The following is a 21,569-nucleotide window of genomic DNA, read 5'->3' as shown; positions in this document are numbered from 1 at the left end:
AAGGTTATACCTTTCTAAGAATTTGTCCATTTCTTCCAGGTTGTCCATTTTATTAGCATAGAGTTGCTTGTAGTAGTCTCTTAGGATGCTTTGTATTTCTGCAGTGTCTGTTGTAACTTCTCCTTTTTCATTTCTAATTTTATCGATTTGAGTCCTCTCCCTCTTTTTCTTGATGAGTCTGGCTAATGGTTTATCAATTTTGTTTATCTTCTCAAAGAACCAGCTTTTAGTTTTATTGATCATTGCTATTGTTTTCTTTATTTCTATTTCAGTTATTTCTGCTCTGACCTTTATGATTTCTTTCCTTCTGCTAACTTTGGGTTTTGTTTGTTCTTCTTTCCCTAGTTTCTTTTGGTGTAAGGTTAGATTATTTACTTGAGATTTTTCTTGTTTCTTGAGGTAGGCTTGTATAGCTATAAACTTCTTTCTTAGAACTGCTTTTGCTGTATCCCATAGGTTTTGGATTGTCGTGTTTTCATTGTCATTTGTCTCTAGGTATTTTTTGATTTCCTCTTTGATTTATTCAGTGATCTCTTCGTTATTTAGTAACGTAGTGTTTAGCCTCCATGTGTTTCTGTTTTTTACGTTTTTTCCCCATACTTCATTTCTAGTCTCATAGTGTTGTGGTCAGAAAAGATGCTTGATATGATTTCAATTTTCTTAAATTTACTGAGGCTTGATTTGTGACCCAAGATGTGATCTATCCTGGAGAATGTTCCGTGTGCACTTGAGAAGAAAGTGTAATCTGCTGTTTTTGGATGGAATGTCCTATAAATATCAATTAAATCTATCTGGTCTGTTGTGTCATTTAAAGCTTCTGTTTCCTTATTTATTTTCATTTTGGATTATCTGTCCATTGGTGTAAGTGAGGTGTTAACATTCCCCACTATTATGTTACTGTCGATTTCCTCTTTTACAGCTGTTAGCAGTTGCCTTATGTATTGAGGTGCTCCTATGTTGGGTGCGTATATATTTATAATTGTTATACCTTCTTCTTGGATTGATCCCTTGATCATTATGTAGTGTCCTTCTTTGTCTCTTGTAACATTCTTTATTTTAAAGTCTATTTTATCTGATATGAGTATAGCTACTCCAGCTTTCTTTTGATTTCCATTTGCATGGAATATCTTTTTCCATCCCCTCACTTTCTGTCTGTATGTGTCCCTAGATGTGAAGTGGGTCTCATGTAGACAGCATATATATGGGTCTTGTTTTTGTATCCATTCAGCAAGTCTGTGTCTTTTGGTTGGAGCATTTAATCCATTCACGTTTAAGGTAATTATCGATATGTATGTTCCTATGACCATTTTCTTAATTGTTTTGGGTTTGTTTTTGTAGGTCCTTTTCTTCTCTTGTGTTTCCCACTTAGAGAAGTTCCTTTTGCATTTGTTGTAGAGCTTGTTTGGTGGTACTGAATTCTGTTTGCTTTTGCTTGTCTGTAAAGCTTTTGATTTCTCCATTGAATCTGAATGAGATCCTTGCCAGGTAGAGTAATCATGGTTGTAGGTTCTTCCCTTTCATCACTTTAAATATGTCATGCCACTCCCTTCTGGCTTGTAGAGTTTCTGCTGAGAAATCAGCTGTTAACCTTATGGGAGTTCCCTTGTATGTTATTTGTCGTTTTTCCCTTGCTGCTTTCCGTAATTTTTCCTTGTCTTTAATTTTTGTGAATTTGATTACTATGTGTCTCGGCGTGTTTGTCCTTGGATTTATCTTGTATGGGACTCACTACGCTTCCTGGACTTGGGTGGCTATTTCCTTCCCCATGTTAGGGAAGTTTTTGACTATAATCTCTTCAAATATTTTCTCTGGTCCTTTCTCTATCTCTTCTCCTTCTGGGACCCCTATAATGCGAATGTTGTTGCATTTAATGTTGTCCCAGAGGTCTCTTAGGCTGTCTTCATTTCTTTTCATTCTTTTTATTCTGTTCTGCAGCAGTGAATTCCACCATTCTGTCTTCCAGGTCACTTATCCATTCTTCTGCCTCAGTTATTGTGCTATTGATTCCTTCTAGTGTATTTCTCATTGCAGTTATTGTATTGTTCATCTTTTTGTTTGTTCTTTAATTCTTCTAGGTCTTTGTTAAACATTTCTTACATCTTCTCAATCTTTGCCCTCCATTCTTTTTCCGAGGTCCTGGATCATCTTCACTATCATTATTCTGAATTCTTTTTCTGGAAGGTTGCCTATCTCCACTTTATTTAGTTTTTTTTATGGGGTTTTATCTTGTTCCTGCATCTGGTATATAGCCCTCTGCCTTTTCATCTTGTCTGTCTCTCTGTGAATGTGGTTTTTGTTCCACAGGCTGCAGGATTGTAGTTCTTCTTGCTTCTGCTCTCTGCCCTCTGGTGGATGAAGCTGTTTAAGAGGCTTGATGGGAGGGACTGGTGGTGGGTAGAGCTGACTGTTGCTCTGGTGGGCAGAGCTCAGTAAAACTTTAATCCACTTGACTGTTGATGGGTGGGGCTGGGTTCCCTCCCTGTTGTTTGTTTGGTCTGAGGCAACCCAACACTGGAGCCTACCTGGGTCCTTTGGTGGGGCTAATGACAGACTCTGGGAGGGCTCACGCCAAGGAGTACTTCCCAGAACCTCTGCTGCCAGTGTCCTTGTCCCCGCGGTTAGCCACAGCCCCCTCCCCCCCCCGCCTCTGCAGGAGATCCTCCAACACTAGCAGGTAGGTCTGGTTCAGTGTCCCCTGGGGTCACTGCTCCTTCCCCTGTGTCCCGATGCACACACTATTTTGTGTGTGCCCTCCAAGGGTGGAGTCTCTCTTTCCCTGAGTCCTGTCAAAGTCCTGCAATCAATTCCCACTAGGCTTCAAAGTTTGATTCTCTAGGAATTCCTCCTCCCGTTGCCGGACCCCCAGGTTGGGAAGCCTGACGTGGGGCTCAGAACCTTCACTCCAGTGGGTGGGCTTCTGTGGTATAAGTTTTCTCCAGTCTGTGAGTCACCCACCCAGCAGTTATGGGATTTGATTTTACTGTGTTTGCGCCCCTCCTACCATCTCATTGTGGCTTCTCCTTTGTCTTTGGATGTGGGGTATCTTTTTGGGTGAGTTCCAGTGTCTTCGATGATTGTCCAGCAGCCAGTTGTGATTCTGGTGTTCTTGCAAGAGGGAGTGAGAGCACGTCCTTCTACTCTGCCATCTTGGTTCCTCCTCTATGCTCCCTATTATAGGAGCAGTTATGGCAATTGTGTCTTATTTGATGCCACAGAAAGTGAAGCATATTGTCCAGGCCAGAAAGTAATAGTCCTTTTTTCTTTGTTCCAAGTTTAGAGGGGGAGAGGAGAAATACAGTTTATTCATTAAACAAACATGTATTAAATACTGGTATGTATTTACTTTTTTTCTTTGCTGAGTCATGCATTTATTTATTTATTTTAACTAATTTCATCCCTAGTTTCCTATTCTTTTGCCTGTCTTTTTTTATTGTTAAAGTATAGTTGATTTACAACATTGTGTTAGTTTCAGGTGTACAACTTCAGATTCTTTTCCATTTTAGCTTATTACAAGATATTGAATATAGTTCCATGTGCTATAAGGTAAATCCTTGTTGTTTTCTATTTTATGTATAGTAGTATGTATCTTTTAACCCCATACTCCTAATTTATCCCTTCCCTTCCCCTTTCCCCTTTGGTAACCATAAGTTTGTTTTCTATGTCTGTGACTCTGCTTCTGTTTTGTAAATAAGTTGATTTGTATTTTTTTTAGATTCTAAATATGTGATATCATATAATATTTGTCTTTCTCTTTCTGACTTACTTCACTTAGTATGATAATCTCTAGGTCCATCCATGTTGCTGCAAATGGCGTTATTTCTTTCTTTTTTATGTCTGAGTAATATTCCATTGTGTGTGTGTGTGTGTGTGTATGTATATAATATATATATATATATATATGTATATATATATATACACACACACACACACACACACACATACATATATATCACATCTTCGTTATCCATTCATCTGTCAATGGACATTTAGGTTGCTTCCGTGTCTTGGCTATTGTGAATAGTGCTGCTATGAACATAAGGGTTCATGTATCTTTTCGAATTAGAGTTTTCATCTTTTCCCAATATTGCTCAGGACTGGAATTTCTGGATCATATGGTAACTCAATTTTTAGTTTTTTAAGGAACTTCCCAGCTATTTTCCATAGTGGCTGCACCAATTTACATACCCACCAACAGTGTAGGAGGGTCCCCTTTTCTCCACAACCTCTCCAGTGTTTATTATTTGTGGACTTTTTAATGACGGCCATTCTGATTGCCATGGGGTGATATCTCATTGTAGTTTTTTTTTTTTGCATTTCTTTAATAATTAGCTAATGTGGAGCTATTTTTCATGTGCCTGTTGGCCATCTGTATGTCTTCTTTGGAGAAATGTCTGTTTGGGTCTTCTACCCATTTTTGATTGGGTTATTTGGTTTTTTGATATTGAGTTGCATAAGCTGTCTGTATATTTTGGAAATTAAGCTCTTGTTGGTAGCATCATTTGCAAATATTTTCTCCCATTCCATAGGTTGTCTTTTCATTTTGTTTGGTTTTCTTTGCTGTACAAAAGCATAATTTTGATTACGTGCCATTTGTTTATTTTTGCTTTTATTTCTATTACCTTGGGAGACTGAACTAAGAAAATATTACTGCAATTTATGTCTGAGAATGCTTCGCCTATGTTCTATCTAGGATTTTTATGGTGTCATGTCTTATATTTAAATCTTTAAGCCATTTTGAGTTTGTGTTTGTGTGTGTGTGTATGGTGTGAGAGAGTGTTCTAACTTCAGTGATTTACATGGGGCTGTCCAGCTTTCCCAATACCACTTGCTGAAGAGACTGTCTTTTCTCCATTGTACCATCTTGCCTCCTTTGTCAAAGATTAATTGACTGTAGGTGTGTGGGTTTATTTTTGGGCTGTCTTTGTTTGTTCCATTGATCATATGGCTGTTTTTGTGCCCAAACCAAGTGGTTTTGATTACTGTAGCTTTGTAGTATTGTCTAAAGTCTGGGAGGGATGTGCCTCCAGCTTTGATCTTTTTCCTCAGAGTTGCTATGTCAATTCTCGGTCTTTTGTGGTTCCATATAAATTTTATGATTATTTGTTCTAGCTCTGTGAAAAATGTCATGGGTAATTTGATAGGGATCACATTAAATCTGTAGATTGCCTTGGTAATATGGCCATTTTAACAATATTAATTATTGCAATCCAAGAGCATGGGATATCTTTCCATTTCTTTGTATCATCTTCAATATCCTTTATCATTGTTTTAGTTCTCAGCATATAGGTCTTTCATACCCTTGGTTAGGTTTATTCCTAAGTATTTTTTTTTACACAATTTTAAATGGGATTTTTTTTTTTTTTTACTTTCTGGTATTTCATTGTTAGTATAAAGAAATGCAACAGTTTTCTGCATATTAATCTTGTATCCTGCTACCTTGCTGAATTCATTTATTAGTTCTAATAGTTTTTATGTGGAGTCTTTAGGGTTTCTATAGAGTATCATGTCATCTGCATACAATGACAGTTTTACCTCTTCCCTTCCAATTGGGGTACCTTTTATTTATTTTTCTAATTTCTGTGGCTAGAACTTCCAATACTATGTTGAATAGAAGAGATGAGAGTGGGCATCGTTGTTTTGTTCTAGAATTTAGTGGGAAGGCTTTCAGCTTTTCAGCCTTGAGTATTATATTAGCTGTGGGTTTGTTGTAAATGGTATTGGTATGTATTGATACTATCACATTGCTAGGTGATGTGGCTATATCTTAATGGGTCTTGAAATGGACTGAAAGAGACAGCGAACAACATTTAGCACATGTCCCATTTAAGTAAATGACAGAGAAAACAATTTAATTGGAAATAATTAGTCAGTGCCTCTAGAAAAAAACAAGGGAAGCTTCGTGGGGGAAGATGGCACTCCATTTACTCGCTGAACTCTCATGACACAAACCTTTATATTTACCATATTTTGCTGCAGGTAGGATACGAAATGGTAAAATAGCCCTCTGCTCTGACTAGTATAGAAGTCAGATGTGTTAAAATGTCATCGTAATACAATCAGACGTGAACACAGAACTCATTAACTCAATCAGAGTGATTGGAGATGATTTTTTAGGAAGGTGACTTTTTTTTGTAGAATTCCATTTTAATAAAATTCAAAAGCAATCAAGATGAAACTGTATTTTTTCTGTAACACATATATGTGTAATGAAATTATTTTATTGAATGAAAGATTCTTTAAATTCTATAGTGCTTTTCAGTTTTAAAAGTTTCACACACGTGATTTTGTATAATCCCATAATAAGCCTTTTTCCCCCCTTACCCCTTTATTGCCCTGCCTCCCTTCCCTCTCTGCACTGGTAACCACTAGTTTGTTCTCTATATCTGTAAGTCAGCTTCTTTTTTGTTTTATTCACTACTTTGTTGTATTTTCAGATTCCACATATAAGCAACATCATACATATTTGTCTTTCTCTGTCTGACTTATTTGAGTTAACATAACATTCTCAAAATCCATCCATGTTGCTGCAAATGGCAAAATTTCATTCTTTTTTGTGGATGAGTAGTATTCCATTTGTGTGTGTGTGTATGTATATATATATATATATATATATATATATATATATATATATATATATATATATATATATATATATATATATATATATGATGTGTATACATGTGTGTTTCCATTCATCTGTTGATGGATACTTAGCTTTCTTCCATACCTTGGGAATAGTAAATAATACTATGAACACTGGAGTGCATGTGTCTCTTTGAATTAGCGTTTTTGGGGTTTTTTTGGGTTTTATACCCAGGAGTGGAATTGTTGGGTCATATGGCTGTTCTATTTTTAGTTTTTTGAGAAACCTCTATACTGGTTTCCCCAGTGGTTGCACCAATTTACATTTAGGGAGGTGACATTTAAACTGGGTTTGAAACAAAGACTGTGGTTTAAGAAGCAGGGGAGAGCAACAGTCAGCTCTACCCACCACCAGAGCCTCCCATCAAGCCTCTTAGATAGCCTCAACCACCAGAGGGCAGACAACAGAAGCAAGAAAAACTACGATCCTGCAGCCTGTGGACCAAAAACCACAGTTACAGAAAGATAGAGAAGATGAAAAGGCAGAGGGCTATGCACCAGATGAAGGAACAAGAAAAAACCCCAGAAAAACAACTAAATGAAGTGGAGATAGGCAACCTTCCAGAAAAAGAATTCAGAATAATGATAGTGAAGATGATCCAGGACCTCGGAATAAGAATGGAGGCAAAGATTGAGAAGATGCAAGAAATGATTAACAAAGACCTAGAAGAATTAAAGAACAAACAGAGATCACCAATACAATAACTGAAATGAAAACTACGCTAGAAGGAATCAATAGCAGAATAACTGAGGCAGAAGAACGGATAAGTGACCTGGAAGACAGAATGGTGGAATTCACTGCTGCAGAACAGACTAAAGAAAAAAGAATGAAAAGAAATGAAGATAGCCTAAGAGACCTCTGGGACAACATTAAACACAACAACATTCGCATTATAGGGGTCCCAGAAGGAGAAGAGAGAGAGAAAGGACCAGAGAAAATATTTGAAGAGATTATAGTCGAAAACTTCCCTAACATGGGAAAGGAAATAGCCACCCAAGTCCAGGAAGCGCAGAGAGTCCCATACAGAATAAACCCAAGGAGAAACACGCCGAGACACATAGTAATCAAAGTGGCAAAAATTAAAGACAAAGAAAAATTATTGAAAGCAGCAAGGGAAAAACGACAAATAACATACAAGGGAACTCCCATAAGGTTAACAGCTGATTTCTCAGCAGAAACTCTGCAAGCCAGAAGGGAGTGGCATGATATACTTAAAGTGATGAAAGGGAAGAACCTACAACCAAGATTACTCTACCCGGCAAGGATCTCATTTAGATTTGATGGAGAAATCAAAAGCTTTGCAGACAAGCAAAAGCTAAGAGAATTCAGCACCACCAAACCAGCTCTACAACAAATGCTAAAGGAACTTCTCTAAGTGGGAAACACAAGAGAAGAAAAGGACCTACAAAGACAAACCCAAAACAATTAAGAAAATGGTCATAGGAACATACATATCGGTAATTACCTTAAACGTGAATGGATTAAATGCCCCAACCAAAAGACATAGACTGGCTGAATGGATACAAAAACAAGACCCATATATATGCTGTCTACAAGAGACCCACTTTAGACCTAGGGACACATACAGACTGAAAGTGAGGGGATGGAAAAAGATATTCCATGCAAATGGAAATCAAAAGAAAGCTGGAGTAGCTATACTCATATCAGATAAAATAGACTTTAAAATAAAGAATGTTACAAGAGACAAGGAAGGACACTACATAATGATCCAGGGATCAATCCAAGAAGAAGATATAACAATTATAAATATATATGCACCCAACATAGGAGCACCTCAATACATAAGGCAACTGCTAACAGCTATAAAAGAGGAAATCGACAGTAACACAATAATAGTGGGGGACTTTAACACCTCACTTACACCAATGGACAGATCATCCAAAATGAAAATAAATAAGGAAACAGAAGCTTTAAATGACACAATAGACCAGATAGATTTAATTGATATATATAGGACATTCCATCCAAAAACAGCAGATTACACGTTCTTCTCAAGTGCGCACGGAACATTCTCCAGGATAGATCACATCTTGGGTCACAAATCAAGCCTCAGTAAATTTAAGAAAATTGAAATCATATCAAGCATCTTTTCTGACCACAACGCTATGAGATTAGAAATGAATTACAGGGAAAAAAACGTAAAAAGGACAAACACATGGAGGCTAAACAATACGTTACTAAATAACCAAGAGATCACTGAAGAAATCAAAGAGGAAATCAAAAAATACCTAGAGACAAATGACAATGAAAACACGACGACCCAAAACCTATGGGATGCAGCAAAAGCGGTTCTAAGAGGGAAGTTTATAGCTATACAAGCCTACCTAAAGAAACAAGAAAAATCTCAAGTAAACAATCTAACCTTACACCTAAAGAAACTAGAGAAAGAAGAACAAACAAAACCCAAAGTTAGCAGAAGGAAAGAAATCATAAAGATCAGAGCAGAAATAAATGAAATAGAAAAAAAAAAAAAAGAAGCAGGGGAGAAGAACACTGCAAATAGAGAAACAATGTGTGCACAGTAGGAGAGCCACCAAGGGGCATTCCATGCTTGGGAGATGATGGGATGCTTCCCATGTAGAGGAGGTTGGTAGCAGAAGATGAGATGGACAGGTAAACCTTGAATGCCATGCTGGGGCACTTGCACTTGCAGGGACACTTTAACTTTACTAGTTAAGAAGGTCTTCTCCCAAGTGACTCTGCCTGGGTATAAATACCAGCTCCTCCTTTAACAAACTTTATCACCTTCACAAATTAAGTAACTCCCTAAGCCATAATTTCCTTATTTCAAACATGAAGACAATACTACTGTTTATCCCGTAAGGTATTTAAGAGAATAAATGAGAGAGATGTTCTGATTACATTGGCTATCTTGATATTCTTTAAATATGTCAAGCTCATTCCCACCATGGGGTCTTTGCAGTAGTGTTTCAAACGAGTGTCATGTTTTACCCCTAGATCTTATATGGTGCATGCTTATCAATTCTAGTCGCAAAGTAAGTATCAGTTCCATAGAAAAGGCTTTCCTGACTCTACAATTGGAAGTAGCCACCTAGTCCCACACTCTCATATCACTTTCCTTTAATTCTCTTCATGGCATTTTTCTCAGTCTGAGATAGGAGAGGTCATATGTGTCTTATCACATGTTATATTTCCCATCAGAGAATTGACTAATACATCATAGACATTAACTAAATATTTTTGGAATTAATTCATTGACTTTGCATAGTCAATTAAGGAACCTGTACCTTGGTTTCAATTTTTGTAGCATCAGGATTGAAATACCTACCACACAGAATTGTTGGGAGAAACCTAGTGAGAAAATTCTATCAAACACACAGCATATTTCAGATTTTGAATAAATACTGGTTACCTGCATCACTGCCTTGTAAATTTTTTCCAGTATTTCAGTACATAAAGAACACACAAACTTTCCAGATAAAGGTATATTTTCTTTTTTCTTCAAGCTTTGTGGATCCTACAAAATACTTTCCAGTGTTGTCTCTACCAGTCTTTCCCCAACCTACAACCCCACACCAATGTCTTCTCACTGTTTTCCTTTCATTCCCTAACAATAGTGCCTGAAACCAAGCTCTGTATTGTTTGGAAACTCTGTGTGTTACTTTCATGCTGTCATCCCAAACACAGAGTGGATATTTTAACAATGGATGAAAAGCACCTGAGGAAGTTGAGTTCTTAAAAGAGCTGTGCTGCAAAGAAATCCTGTCCACCAGTATATCAGCTAGATTTATCCTGGAAGTTTTCCTGAAAGCTCAAGAATTGATCAGAACATCATGAACCAAATGAGCCATCCAGGATGAGAATAGTCTCTCCATAACCATTTTGCTTCCAAGATCTGCCTGAATGACAGACAATTATTGAAAAACTCCACGTCAACTCATTGTTATGTACAGAAAATAGTACAAATTTCAAAATGGTAAATTCACTTATTAAGTCATTAGCATAATTGTCAGCCAAGCAGCCACTGCCTTCTGGAGAGCACCTCTGAGGATAGAATTATTTTCCAAGAATGTTTGGAAGCCATTCAAAAAATTTTCCTTACTTCTCCTTAAGTTAGTATTGATTCAGTCAACATTGTTAAGTACTTATGTATGCCAGGCTGTGATTAGACCACACGTAAACATTGTATACCCTTTACTCCTCATACTCCTGTAGGTGAGAAAATGAACTTTTTTTTTCATATTTCCCTCATTCATTCAGATTCTGACTGTAGAAGATAGAAAGGGGTGATAAATTAGGGGGTTCCCAGAATATATTTGGGACTACTCTATGGCATTTACATACATTCTCCCATGAGAATCTTTTTCTTCATCACTCTGAGTCCTGACCTGGAATTCAGCCAAGTACATTTACCTTCCATTTCTCAGGCTTTCTCATTAAGAGTTGTCTGTCAATGTCCTCAATTAAAGGCCAGGTGACGTCAGTGCTTTCTACAATCTTATCAGAGTCTTGACCCCAAGAACCTCTGCACCTTTGGAGGAGAGTTGTTATGTGCACCAGGAGGATGGACAATCATACCACAGTGAGCACATTCCTTCTGTGGGGATTTTCCAGTTTTCCAGACCTGCAAGATCTCTCCTTCGTGATGATTTTCTTCTCTCATGTGACCATCCTAGTTGCAACTGTGTCCATAATGGTGGCCATCAAGCGCAATCACAATCTTCACACCCCCATGTACTTTTTCCTCTGTGGTTTGTCCTTTTCAGAAACCTGTACCACTATGGTAATCATCCCCTGCATGCTAGTGGACTTGCTATCAGAAAGCAAGACCATTTCTCTTCCTGAGTGTGCCACACAGATGTTTTTCTTCTTTGGCTTGGGAGGTAACAACTGCTTACTCTTGGCTGCCATGTCCTATGACCATTACACTGCTATTCACAACCCGCTGCACTACACCATCTTGATGACCCAAAAGATCTGCTTTCAGCTCATGACAGCTTCTTGTGTTACTGGGATTGTGGTGTCACGGTGCATTGTCCTTGTAGTATTCAACTTGTCTTTCTGTGACTCCAGCACCATCAAGCACTTTTTTTGTGACATTACATCTGTAGTCTCCCTTGCCTGTGATTACACCTTTTTTCAGAAAATGGTTCTTCTTGCCTTCACTGCCTTTGTTTTGGTGGGGAGCTTTATTTTCATTATGATTTCCTGTGTCTTCATTGGGTCCATAGTTATGAGGATGCCATCTGCCCAGGGGAGGTATAAGGCCTTCTCAACTTGCTCCTTCCACCTCACTGTGGTGTGCATACACTATGGATTTGCTGGCTTTGTCTATCTGAGACCCAAGGACAGTGACTCATTCCGTGAAGATATGATGGCTGTGACATATACAGTACTGACACCTCTGCTTAATCCCATTCTTTACAGTCTAAGAAACAAAGAAATGAAAATATCCCTAAAGAAAGTACTAGGCAATATATGTAGGTTTTCCCCTAGATGGTAAATAAAAGAGCTCTGAACACTTTTTAAAATTTTTACAGAGCATTGATAAATTAAAGTGGAGAAAGTGGAGTACTTCCAATAAAAATCATCCCTTTGTATACAAAGCAATTAAAGTGTTCTAACTGCCTGATATGCTCTGGTCTCACTTCTTTCTTACTATGAAACCAGATGTAGCTTTAAAATATTTTAAAATGAAATAAAATATTCTAAAATGTTATTACATATATATGTACATATACATATATACACATATGTGCATACACACATGCACATATGTATGTAGTAAATGTATCAAAAATGTTTTAGAATACTGTATTTTCATAATTTTGGTTTCCTTTGGAGAAGGAAGAAAATTATATTAAAAAGGAAAAGAAGGAAGAAGGAAAGAGAGAGGGAGAGAGAAACAGAGCGAGAGAGAGAAGGAGGGGAAAGAGAAAGATCACTGATTTACTTAATCAAAAAAGGAGAAAGCACAAACACACAAATTTAGCGTTGAAATGAGTGAAAGACCACAATGCAGAGAAATTTCAAAACATTTTAAGAAAATACCTGTTTAACTCTATTCAAAGAAACATGGAAACTAGATGGGAATGGATGAATTTCTGAAAAAAAAATAAAATAAAATGAAAGTTACTGCAGAAGAAATATGCATTTTTAACATACCAAATTCCAGGAATAATATAGACGTCTGTCAAAGAGCTGTTCTTTCCAACCCCCAACAAAGGAGTAGACTAGATGGTTTCATAATGAACTTCCACAAAAAGCAAATAATTCAAAAGCTGTTTGAGTTACAGCATAGACAAAGATAAATAGCTTGGAATTTATTAAAACCACAGAGGTGGAAGTTGCTATAAATACCTGAATCTAATCGAGGCCATTGTTGTAAGGTTCTCACGTGGATACTTAGGGAGATGCTGTAGGGAAGGCTTGGCATTTTGAGGTCACATTGTCTAATGGCAAATCCGTATGGTGAGTGATGTTACCAATGCTGTGGCAGGACTGAGGGACCGAGATGGGAGAAAGAATCAAGGGGCTGGTGGCAAAGTCTTTAATAAATGAGAAGAAACTGGGTGGTCAGTAAAGGACTCTGAAAACAATAGTATATTGTTTCATATCTGGATAGTATTGGTGTCAGTGTCAATGAGTGAAATGTTTTGTCATGCAGATTGCCAATAAATGATTTAGAAATATGGTAAGGAGCTAGGAGAATGTCAACATTGTGTGCAGATACCTGTAGAATAGGAGTGAGCAGCTTCTCTTCAATATTGCTGAGAAGCATATGTGCTCTCCTCGGACAACTAGGTTTGGTTAAGATGGAGAGGTGGAGCATGTACTCTGGGAAAAGTTGATGGGTGGAATAGAAAGGAGATTCCAGAATGAAAGTAAAACATATAGGAGAAACCCCAGCAAACAAAGAGAATTTCAAAGAGATGAAGCCGAGAGTTGTGAATAAGTGAATACTGGTGGAGAGAGCTCCCAAAAGGCTTGCAGCTGAGATTCAAATCATAGCTCCATTGACTATAGGCGGTGTCGGAGCCTATTGGGTCCACAGTTCTCATTCTTTGCTCAACATTGAATTAAAGTTTGGCTAGAGGTTCTCTGACCAACCATTTCATAAACTTCACCATTCCATTTTCACAAATGTCCTTGTTTGGTGTAAACGTCTCTGCCTCCTCATGTAATTATCTAAACTTTTTATTTCGTTCATTATTTTGACTCAAAAAAATTTTTTTTTAAGTTTTAATTTTTATTGATTGATTTATTTATTTATGGCTGTGTTGGGTCTTCGTTTCTGTGCGAGGGCTTTCTCTAGTTGTGGCAAGCGGGGGCCACTCTTCATCACGGTGCGCGGGCCTCTCATCATCGCGGCCTCTCTTGTTGCGGAGCACAGGCTCCAGACGCGCAGGCTCAGCAATTGTGGCTCACGGGCCTAGTTGCTCCGCGGCATGTGGGATCTTCCCAGACCAGGGCTCGAACCCGTGTCCCCTGCATTGGCAGGCAGATTCTCAACGACTGCACCACCAGGGAAGCCCCAAGACTCAAAATTTTGACCAAATGGTATTTATCCCTGCGATGCAAGGTTGGTTTAACGTATGAAAATCAATCAGTGTGATACACCATATTAATAGAATGAAAAAAACAACCACGTGATTGCGTCAATAGATGTAGAATATATACACAATGAAATATTATTCAGCCATTAAGAAAGAAGGAACTCTTGCCATTTGTGACATCATAGGTGTACCTGGAGACATTGTGCTAAATGAAATAAGCCAGACACAGAAGGAAAAATACTGCATGAGCTCACTTATAAGTGAAATCTAATAAAGTCAAATTCATAGAGGCAGAGAATAGAATGGTAGTTACCAGAGTTGGGGAAATGGAGGGAATGGGGAGATGCTGGTCAAAGTGTACAAAGTTACAGTTATATAGGACGAATAAGTTATAGAGATCGAATGTAGAGCATTATAACTGTAGTTAATAATACTGTATTTTATACTGGATATTTTTTAAGAGTAAATTTAAGTTACTCTTATCACACCTAAAAAAGATAAAAAGATGTGACTAGATGGATATGTTAGCTTGGTTGTATTTATCACTTCACTATGTATATGTATGTCAAAACATCATGCTGAACACTTTAAATCATAAATTTTATTAAAAAAATAAAAACATCTTAAAATTGTTTTGAAGGTTAAAAGAACATGTCAACTAGCACTTTATTCATACCACTTGAATGGAAACCATTGTATTTTTAAGAAACATTTCTTTGTTGTGAACTTCTTGAAAGAAAAGCACATAACCTATTTAACTTTGTTTCCTCAGTTCATAACCTCGTGCTAGATATAAAAGAGACACTAAATAAATATTCATTGAATTAGAGTTAATGTTTAACCAACAGACATTTGTTGAATGCTTGCTGTGTACCAGACACTGTACTTTGAGCTAAGGATAATTAGTTCAACCTCCCACATCACTACTTTTACCCACCCACCAAAGTTTCTGCAACTGCATTACCAGCTCTCAATGACCAGTTAACTCTTTTTTTTTCCTTATGTCTCAGTTTAAATGTCATTTCTCTGGTAAAGCCTTTCTTGAGCCTCACAAATAAATGCATTTGCCAAATGATATTATGAGGAATAGAGACCGAGCAAAAAGACACAGCCTGGGGCTTTTGGCAGTGAGGTAGGGTAAGTACGTAGAACTTTGAGGTCAAAGATGCCTAAGACTTGTGAGGCCAAGATCCTGGAGAGGAAAAAGCTACAGAAAAGTGAGCCTGAAATCCTACATATAATTCCTCATTATGGAATTTGGCTACTACCAAGTTGCACTTGGGCTGGTGAGATATCAAACACCAAGTGGAAATCAGCCTGTGAGAGCCTGATGATCTTAGCAGAGATTTTGGCATTTTGCATTACTGGTTTGATAGAGTTTGATAGATAGGCTGTTTAAGGTAGAGAGCCCCATAACACCTTATGCTTTTATTTGAGAGTCCTGAAGTACTACACCTTAGGAGGAATTGCTGCATCCTAGAAATAAGGCCAAACCAGAAATAGATTATCCCCAACAAAGTCCAACACCCAACCACCACATTCTATTAGGATGCAAGTTTAGGAGTTATACTGTACATGGAGATATCAGTTCTTTTTTTATGTGAATGACCCCTTTGGGCACTCTATTTTCATTTCCTCAAAGGGATCAAGCCAGTGCTTTATTTTTCTGCTAGAATAAAACTGAAAACAGTACGGAGGAAGATAATCTCATCTAGAACCTCTAAAATTTTTTATCCACATTGCTCATCAATTAAAAAAAAAGATAAGATACGCCACAAGATAGGACCAAATGCATATAAACTAGGTACTTAAATATTAAATAAATAATAATACATCTAAGAAAAATAGGGGAATAATATGAAGAGTCACACCACAGAAATGAATATAAAAGAAAAGGAATCAAGTTTAAATCTTAAAAATGAAAAACAAAATAAATTAGGAATTCAGCTGTTGGGTTAATAGTAGATTGGACACAGCAGAAAAGATGAGTAGTAAACTGAAAGGTAGGTTAGTAGAAAACATACACATTACAAGACAAAGAAAAAATCATCAAAAATACAAAAAGAGTGTGAGAGCTGAATAAGAAATTATGAAAAGATCTAACATATGTGTAATGAACTTCTAGAAAAAAGTAGAGAAATTTTTGAAGAAATATTCAATGATAATTTTCCAAACTGATGAATGACCATGAGCCACAAATTCAAGAAACTTTGCAGATTCCAAACATGATAAGTATAAGAAAAACTACACTCAAGGAAATCATAAAAAGACTACAGGAAGCCCAAAACAAAAGAAGAATGTTAAAAGCTTCCAGAGGAGAAGTAAAAGACATATTCCCTTCAAAAAAAAATCAAATGACTAATAGCTGAGTTTTGGAGAGTATTGATGGAAGCAAGAAAATTAAATCTTAAAAGTGCTCAAAGATTTTTTTACTAGTAACCTAGAATTCTACCTAAAATAGAAATATCTCTCAAAAATGAAGGTGCAGTAAAGACCTTTTATGTGATTAAAAAAATCTGTTAAAATGCATCACAAGCAAACCTGCATTAAAAGAAGAAATAATAAAGTTTTTTTTAAAGCAGAAGTAAAATTAATGCTGATATAGGTGTAAGGTTTAAAGAAAGGAATGAAGGTCACCAAAAAGAATAAATATATAGGAAACTAGAGGAGGTACACTAGGTAAGGGAACATGTTTGAGAAATAATTAAGAAACTCAATTGGCCTACATGCGTAGTTAGATGATGATACTGTCACCACTTCCTATAGACTCAGATTAAAATGGAAAAAAGAAAGGGTACTCTCTTGTAATACCTTCTAAAATAGCAACTTTATTGAAGTATAATCTACATATGAACAATTTAAATATACAGGTTGATGACTTGACAAGTATAACCACCAACCCAATCACAATATACAATGATTTCCTCACCCCCAAGAAATTACCTCTTGCCCCTTTGCTTTCAATCTTCTCCAGCATTCCACTACAGAGTGAGTATTTTACAGAATCTGGGAAATGTCAGTGACTTCATAAGTCCCAGTCCATTTCAGAAGAAGAAAATCTTCCTGAAATTTATATGAACTAAGAATCTTTTAATATCACAACAGTTCAGGATCTTTTAAAATTTCCCCAATCAAATCCTGCCTTCTATGTAACAATCTATAATCCATAGTAAGTAGGGAACTTCCAAACAAAATCTTACAAAAGGAGTTTTTTATTGTCCCCACAGGGGTGTCCTTGATCCTTAGTTTTTGACACACTGTTTAGGGGAGATGCTTTGTACCACTCCTAATATACTTTTTTCCCCTTTTGGAGCGACATCCATTAGCATAACATTCCTGACATCTTTCTAAGCCTTCACTTCCTCTTCCTCTAGGATTAAATTAGCTGATGGTAGATTTTGAAGGGAAAACTAGATATGCAATTGTATTAGTTTGTGAGGGCAGCTGTAACAAAAGTACCACAAAGTAGGTGGCTTAAACAACAGAAATGTATTGTCTCGCAGTTCTGGAGGCTAAAAGTTAAGATGAAGTTGTCGGCAGGGTTGGTTCTCTCTGAGGGCTCTGGGATCTGTTCTTTGCTTCTTGCTTAGATTCTAGTGGTTTGCTGGCAATCTTGGAAGTTCTAGAAAAAGAATGGCAATGTATATCCTCTCCAATAAAGACTGTAATAGTGCCACACCTCACTCCCTACATCTGGGTGATTGAATTATTTGAATTCCCTTAGAGTGGAAATAAAAAGGAAAAATGCGTGGATTTATCACAATCAATCAGGGACTGTTTATGTGCCTACACAAAATAGATAAGGAATAGGTCAACGTGTGACATGTATTTCATCTGAGAGGAGGAAAGGGATGGAGGGGAGTAGACCATTTTGATGGGTGTGCAGTGAGGGTCACCCCAAATTTGTTGGAGTACTAAACCTCACAAGGATTTGCCATTTATTGGGACTTCCCTGGTGACACAGTGGTTAAGAATCCGCCTGCCAATGCAGGGGACATGGGTTCGATCCCTGGTCTGGGAAGATCCCACATGCCACAGAGCAACTAAGCCCATGCACCACAACTACTGAGCCTGCGCTCCAGAGCCCGTGCTCCACAACAAGAGAAGACACTGCAATGAGAAGCACACGCACCACAATAAAGAGTAGCCCCCGCTCGCCACAGCTAGAGAAAGCCCACGCACAGCAACAAAGACCCAACACAGCCAAAAATAAATAAAAATAAATTTATTTTTTTTAAAAAAGAGTTGCCATTTATTGAGAAAGGAACAGAAGGGAAGGAATAGTTTGGGGAGAAATATAAAAAATTCAGTGAGGGCACAATGAGTTTGAGAGTCTTGAGGAAAAGGCCAGTGAAGAAGTTCATCTGTCCTCCAAGGAAGGTTGTGTTTGGAGGTAGGGATACTGTCACCACACAGGTGGCACCTGAGCTCATGGGATGAGCTCACCCAAGAAGACCATGGGGGATGGAGAGAAAGGCAGAGGGCTAAGGATGAACTCTGGTGAAAAGCAAGAAATAGTGGGAAATGTAAAGAGGAAGACTGCCAGAAACAGTCAATAAAAAACGTCAACCACCAGAGTGCAGAGCACCCACCACAACTCTAAGGTGGCCCTTTCCAAGACTGAAGTCATACCTTGAGTTCCTTCTCTTTGCAGGGGACAGTGTCTGTGCTGGCTGTTGCCCCAGAATTATTGCACTGGTGGGGTTATAGGCCTGTAATTGATGAAAGAAGTATGAGTGGGGAAGCAGGACCAGAGAAATCCCACAAAGAGGCTTCCAAGCAGAAAGTTTCCTTGATCTGGTCAGTGAAGAGCCCAGGAATAGGAAGTCAGCTTGTAAAGTGATCCCTCCAAACTGTCTCAGAATTTGTCTGACATTATTAATATGCTAGAAATAAAATATACTAGCTAAAATATTAATCATAAGCATTGTGATAGGAGTACAGGAGGAAGGGAATCAATTTAGAGACAATTGCTATAACCAAACTGGATCATAAGCACCTTCAAAAAGGGCAGTGGAAGAAGTAGTGACAGTGGACAACTCCTTGAGAAACAGTACAAAATGTGTGGTGGATATTCTTTGCCTAAAACAAAATTTCATATTTCCTACCTAACGACTGTTGTTAAAAGAAAGTCCCAACATCCCAGCCTCCCACTCCAAAGAAATGTCAGCGTCCAAAATCCTACTCTAGTATTCATCTGGTAAGACCACCTATGAGAGGAGTCGGCTGAAATTTATACAGTTTCTTCTGTGTTATCTGGGTTGGATCTTTTAATTGTCAAACAGAGGAATCATAATCTTTGCTTTGGCTTAAATAAAGTAAAAATAAATAAAAGCTTTTCTGAGACACTAACATCTATGTTTCCAAAAGTTGAAATATCCATTGACCAAGGGAGGGCAGTACCTTTAAAGGAAGTACCCTTAACTGCTGACCTGTCAATATTGTCACCTATTATACATTGTTGGGCAGAAGTTTCTTTCCTGAATGTTATTTTACAAGATGGTATTCAAGTAAATTTGATCTTTGGTTGAGATCTGTCTCCATTTAAATAGGACTCTATCATTGGTAAATGGAATTTTAAGTAGAAATTATTTTCCAAAGGTATTCTTAACTTGAAAATTCTATATTTAATTTGAACCAAGCAGACATCCATGTTAATGATACACTTAACTTTATAAATAGAAGTAAACATTGGAGTTTTATATTTACAGGAGCTTATCACTATAAAAGTGATAAAGTTAATGATAAATATCATTAAAATATCCATCAAAAATGTTCCCCAAATTAATGGTTTGTTATTTATAGATTTATATCTGATTTAATTCAGGAAAACCAATGTGCTCTAGCCATTAGTTTTCTCATAGCCTCTTTCACCTCCTTCTTCCTCAGACTGCAGATGAGGGGGTTCAGCATGGGGACCACCACTATGTAGATTACAGATGCCACTTTGACCTGATCAGCTGAATAGCTCGATTTGGGCATTACGTAAACAAACAAAACTGTCCTGTAAAACAAAGTGACTGCAGTGAGGTGGGAAATGCAGGTAGAGAAGGCCTTCTTCCTCCCCTCAGTAGAGTGCATCTTCAGGATTGAGTGGAGGATGTAGCTGTACGACACGATTATGGTAAATAGCGTGCTTATGAGGACTGATGCAGAAGAGATGGCAGGAGATATTTCAGCAATAGAAACATGGCTGCAAGAAAGCTTCAAGAGTGGGAAGAGGTCACAGAAAAAATGGTTCATTTTATTTGGTTCTCAGAAGGAGAGATTCATCAAACAGCCTGTAAATGAAGAAGCATTTATGCATCCACCCAAGTAGGAGGCCTCCAACAGGAAGAAGCAGACCACTGGGGACATGTGGATGGAGTAGAGCAAGGGAGAGCAGATGGACCCATAGTGATTGTAGGCAATGGTGGCCAGCAGGAAGCACTCTGTAGCCCCAAAGGTGACATCAGAGCCAAGCTGAGCTATACAGCCAGTGACTGGGATGGCAGTTCTCTCTCTTAAGAAACTCATCAGCATGATTGGTGTGACTGATGTGGAATACCCAATGTCTACAAAGGCCAAATGGCTGAGGAAAAGGTACATAGGCATGGGAAGCTGTGGGCTACTTCGGATTAAGGTGATTGTGCTGATATTTCCCACTACGGTAACTATATAAACTAGAAAAATCTCAAAGAAGATGGCACATAGTGTGGGATTATCTGTTAATCCCAAAATAATGAACTCGGTCACTGTTGTATGGTTTGCAGTCTCCACCTATTCATTTAACAGTGCCTACTGACATCAGAACCAGAGGAGACTAAATTGACTGAAATGACCCCGCATTTATATACCTAAGCATAACCTAAATATAACCTTATAAATATTTTAAATGGTAAATTTGCCTCACTTATAGAATACTTGTGCATATAAATTTTCTTTTCAATTTCCATGAAAATATTAAAACTGAAGACTTGATTACCTTAGGACTCAGCTATTTTACTCCTATTTGTATACCATGGGGTAAATCTTACCCATGTGCATGGGCGATATGTAAAAGAATGTTTACAGCAGTATCGATTGTAATAACATGAACTGTAAATAACCTAAATTTTCAAAGAAAGACCAGCTCTTGATTTTCCAGCCCCATCCCAAATGTGCCTCTATTTAGCAATCTCTGCCTTAGTAAATGCTATCTCCATTTATCCAACTGATTGGGCCAAAAAATACGATGCTGACTTCGACATCGCTTTCTTACTTGATCTTTTTCCTGGAATAAAAAATATCACATCCTTAGTTATAATATTTGATAGCAAGGGCAGGAAGGTGTTCATGTTCAAGATGGAAGGGAAATAGAATTTTTACTGTTTTTATGAGATAAACATCTTGGATATTTTGCAAAATCT

The 21,569-nt window shown here is 37.6% G+C and overlaps 1 protein-coding gene across 1 annotated transcript; it reads right to left on the bottom strand.

Annotated features, from left to right (window-relative positions):
* Positions 1–20,004: 20,004 nt before the first annotated feature.
* Positions 20,005–21,207, bottom strand: LOC118899535 (olfactory receptor 481-like). Its single transcript, XM_036861312.1, is given in 2 exon segments — positions 20,005–20,940; positions 21,181–21,207. Coding segments are annotated over 2 exon segments (963 nt in total).
* Positions 21,208–21,569: the final 362 nt, after the last annotated feature.

This window comes from Balaenoptera musculus, chromosome 8, assembly GCF_009873245.2.
Source record: "Balaenoptera musculus isolate JJ_BM4_2016_0621 chromosome 8, mBalMus1.pri.v3, whole genome shotgun sequence".
Classification (NCBI taxonomy): Eukaryota; Metazoa; Chordata; class Mammalia; order Artiodactyla; family Balaenopteridae; genus Balaenoptera; species Balaenoptera musculus.
Note: the sequence above shows the minus strand (reverse complement) of the source record. Positions and strands in the feature narration are given on the sequence as shown.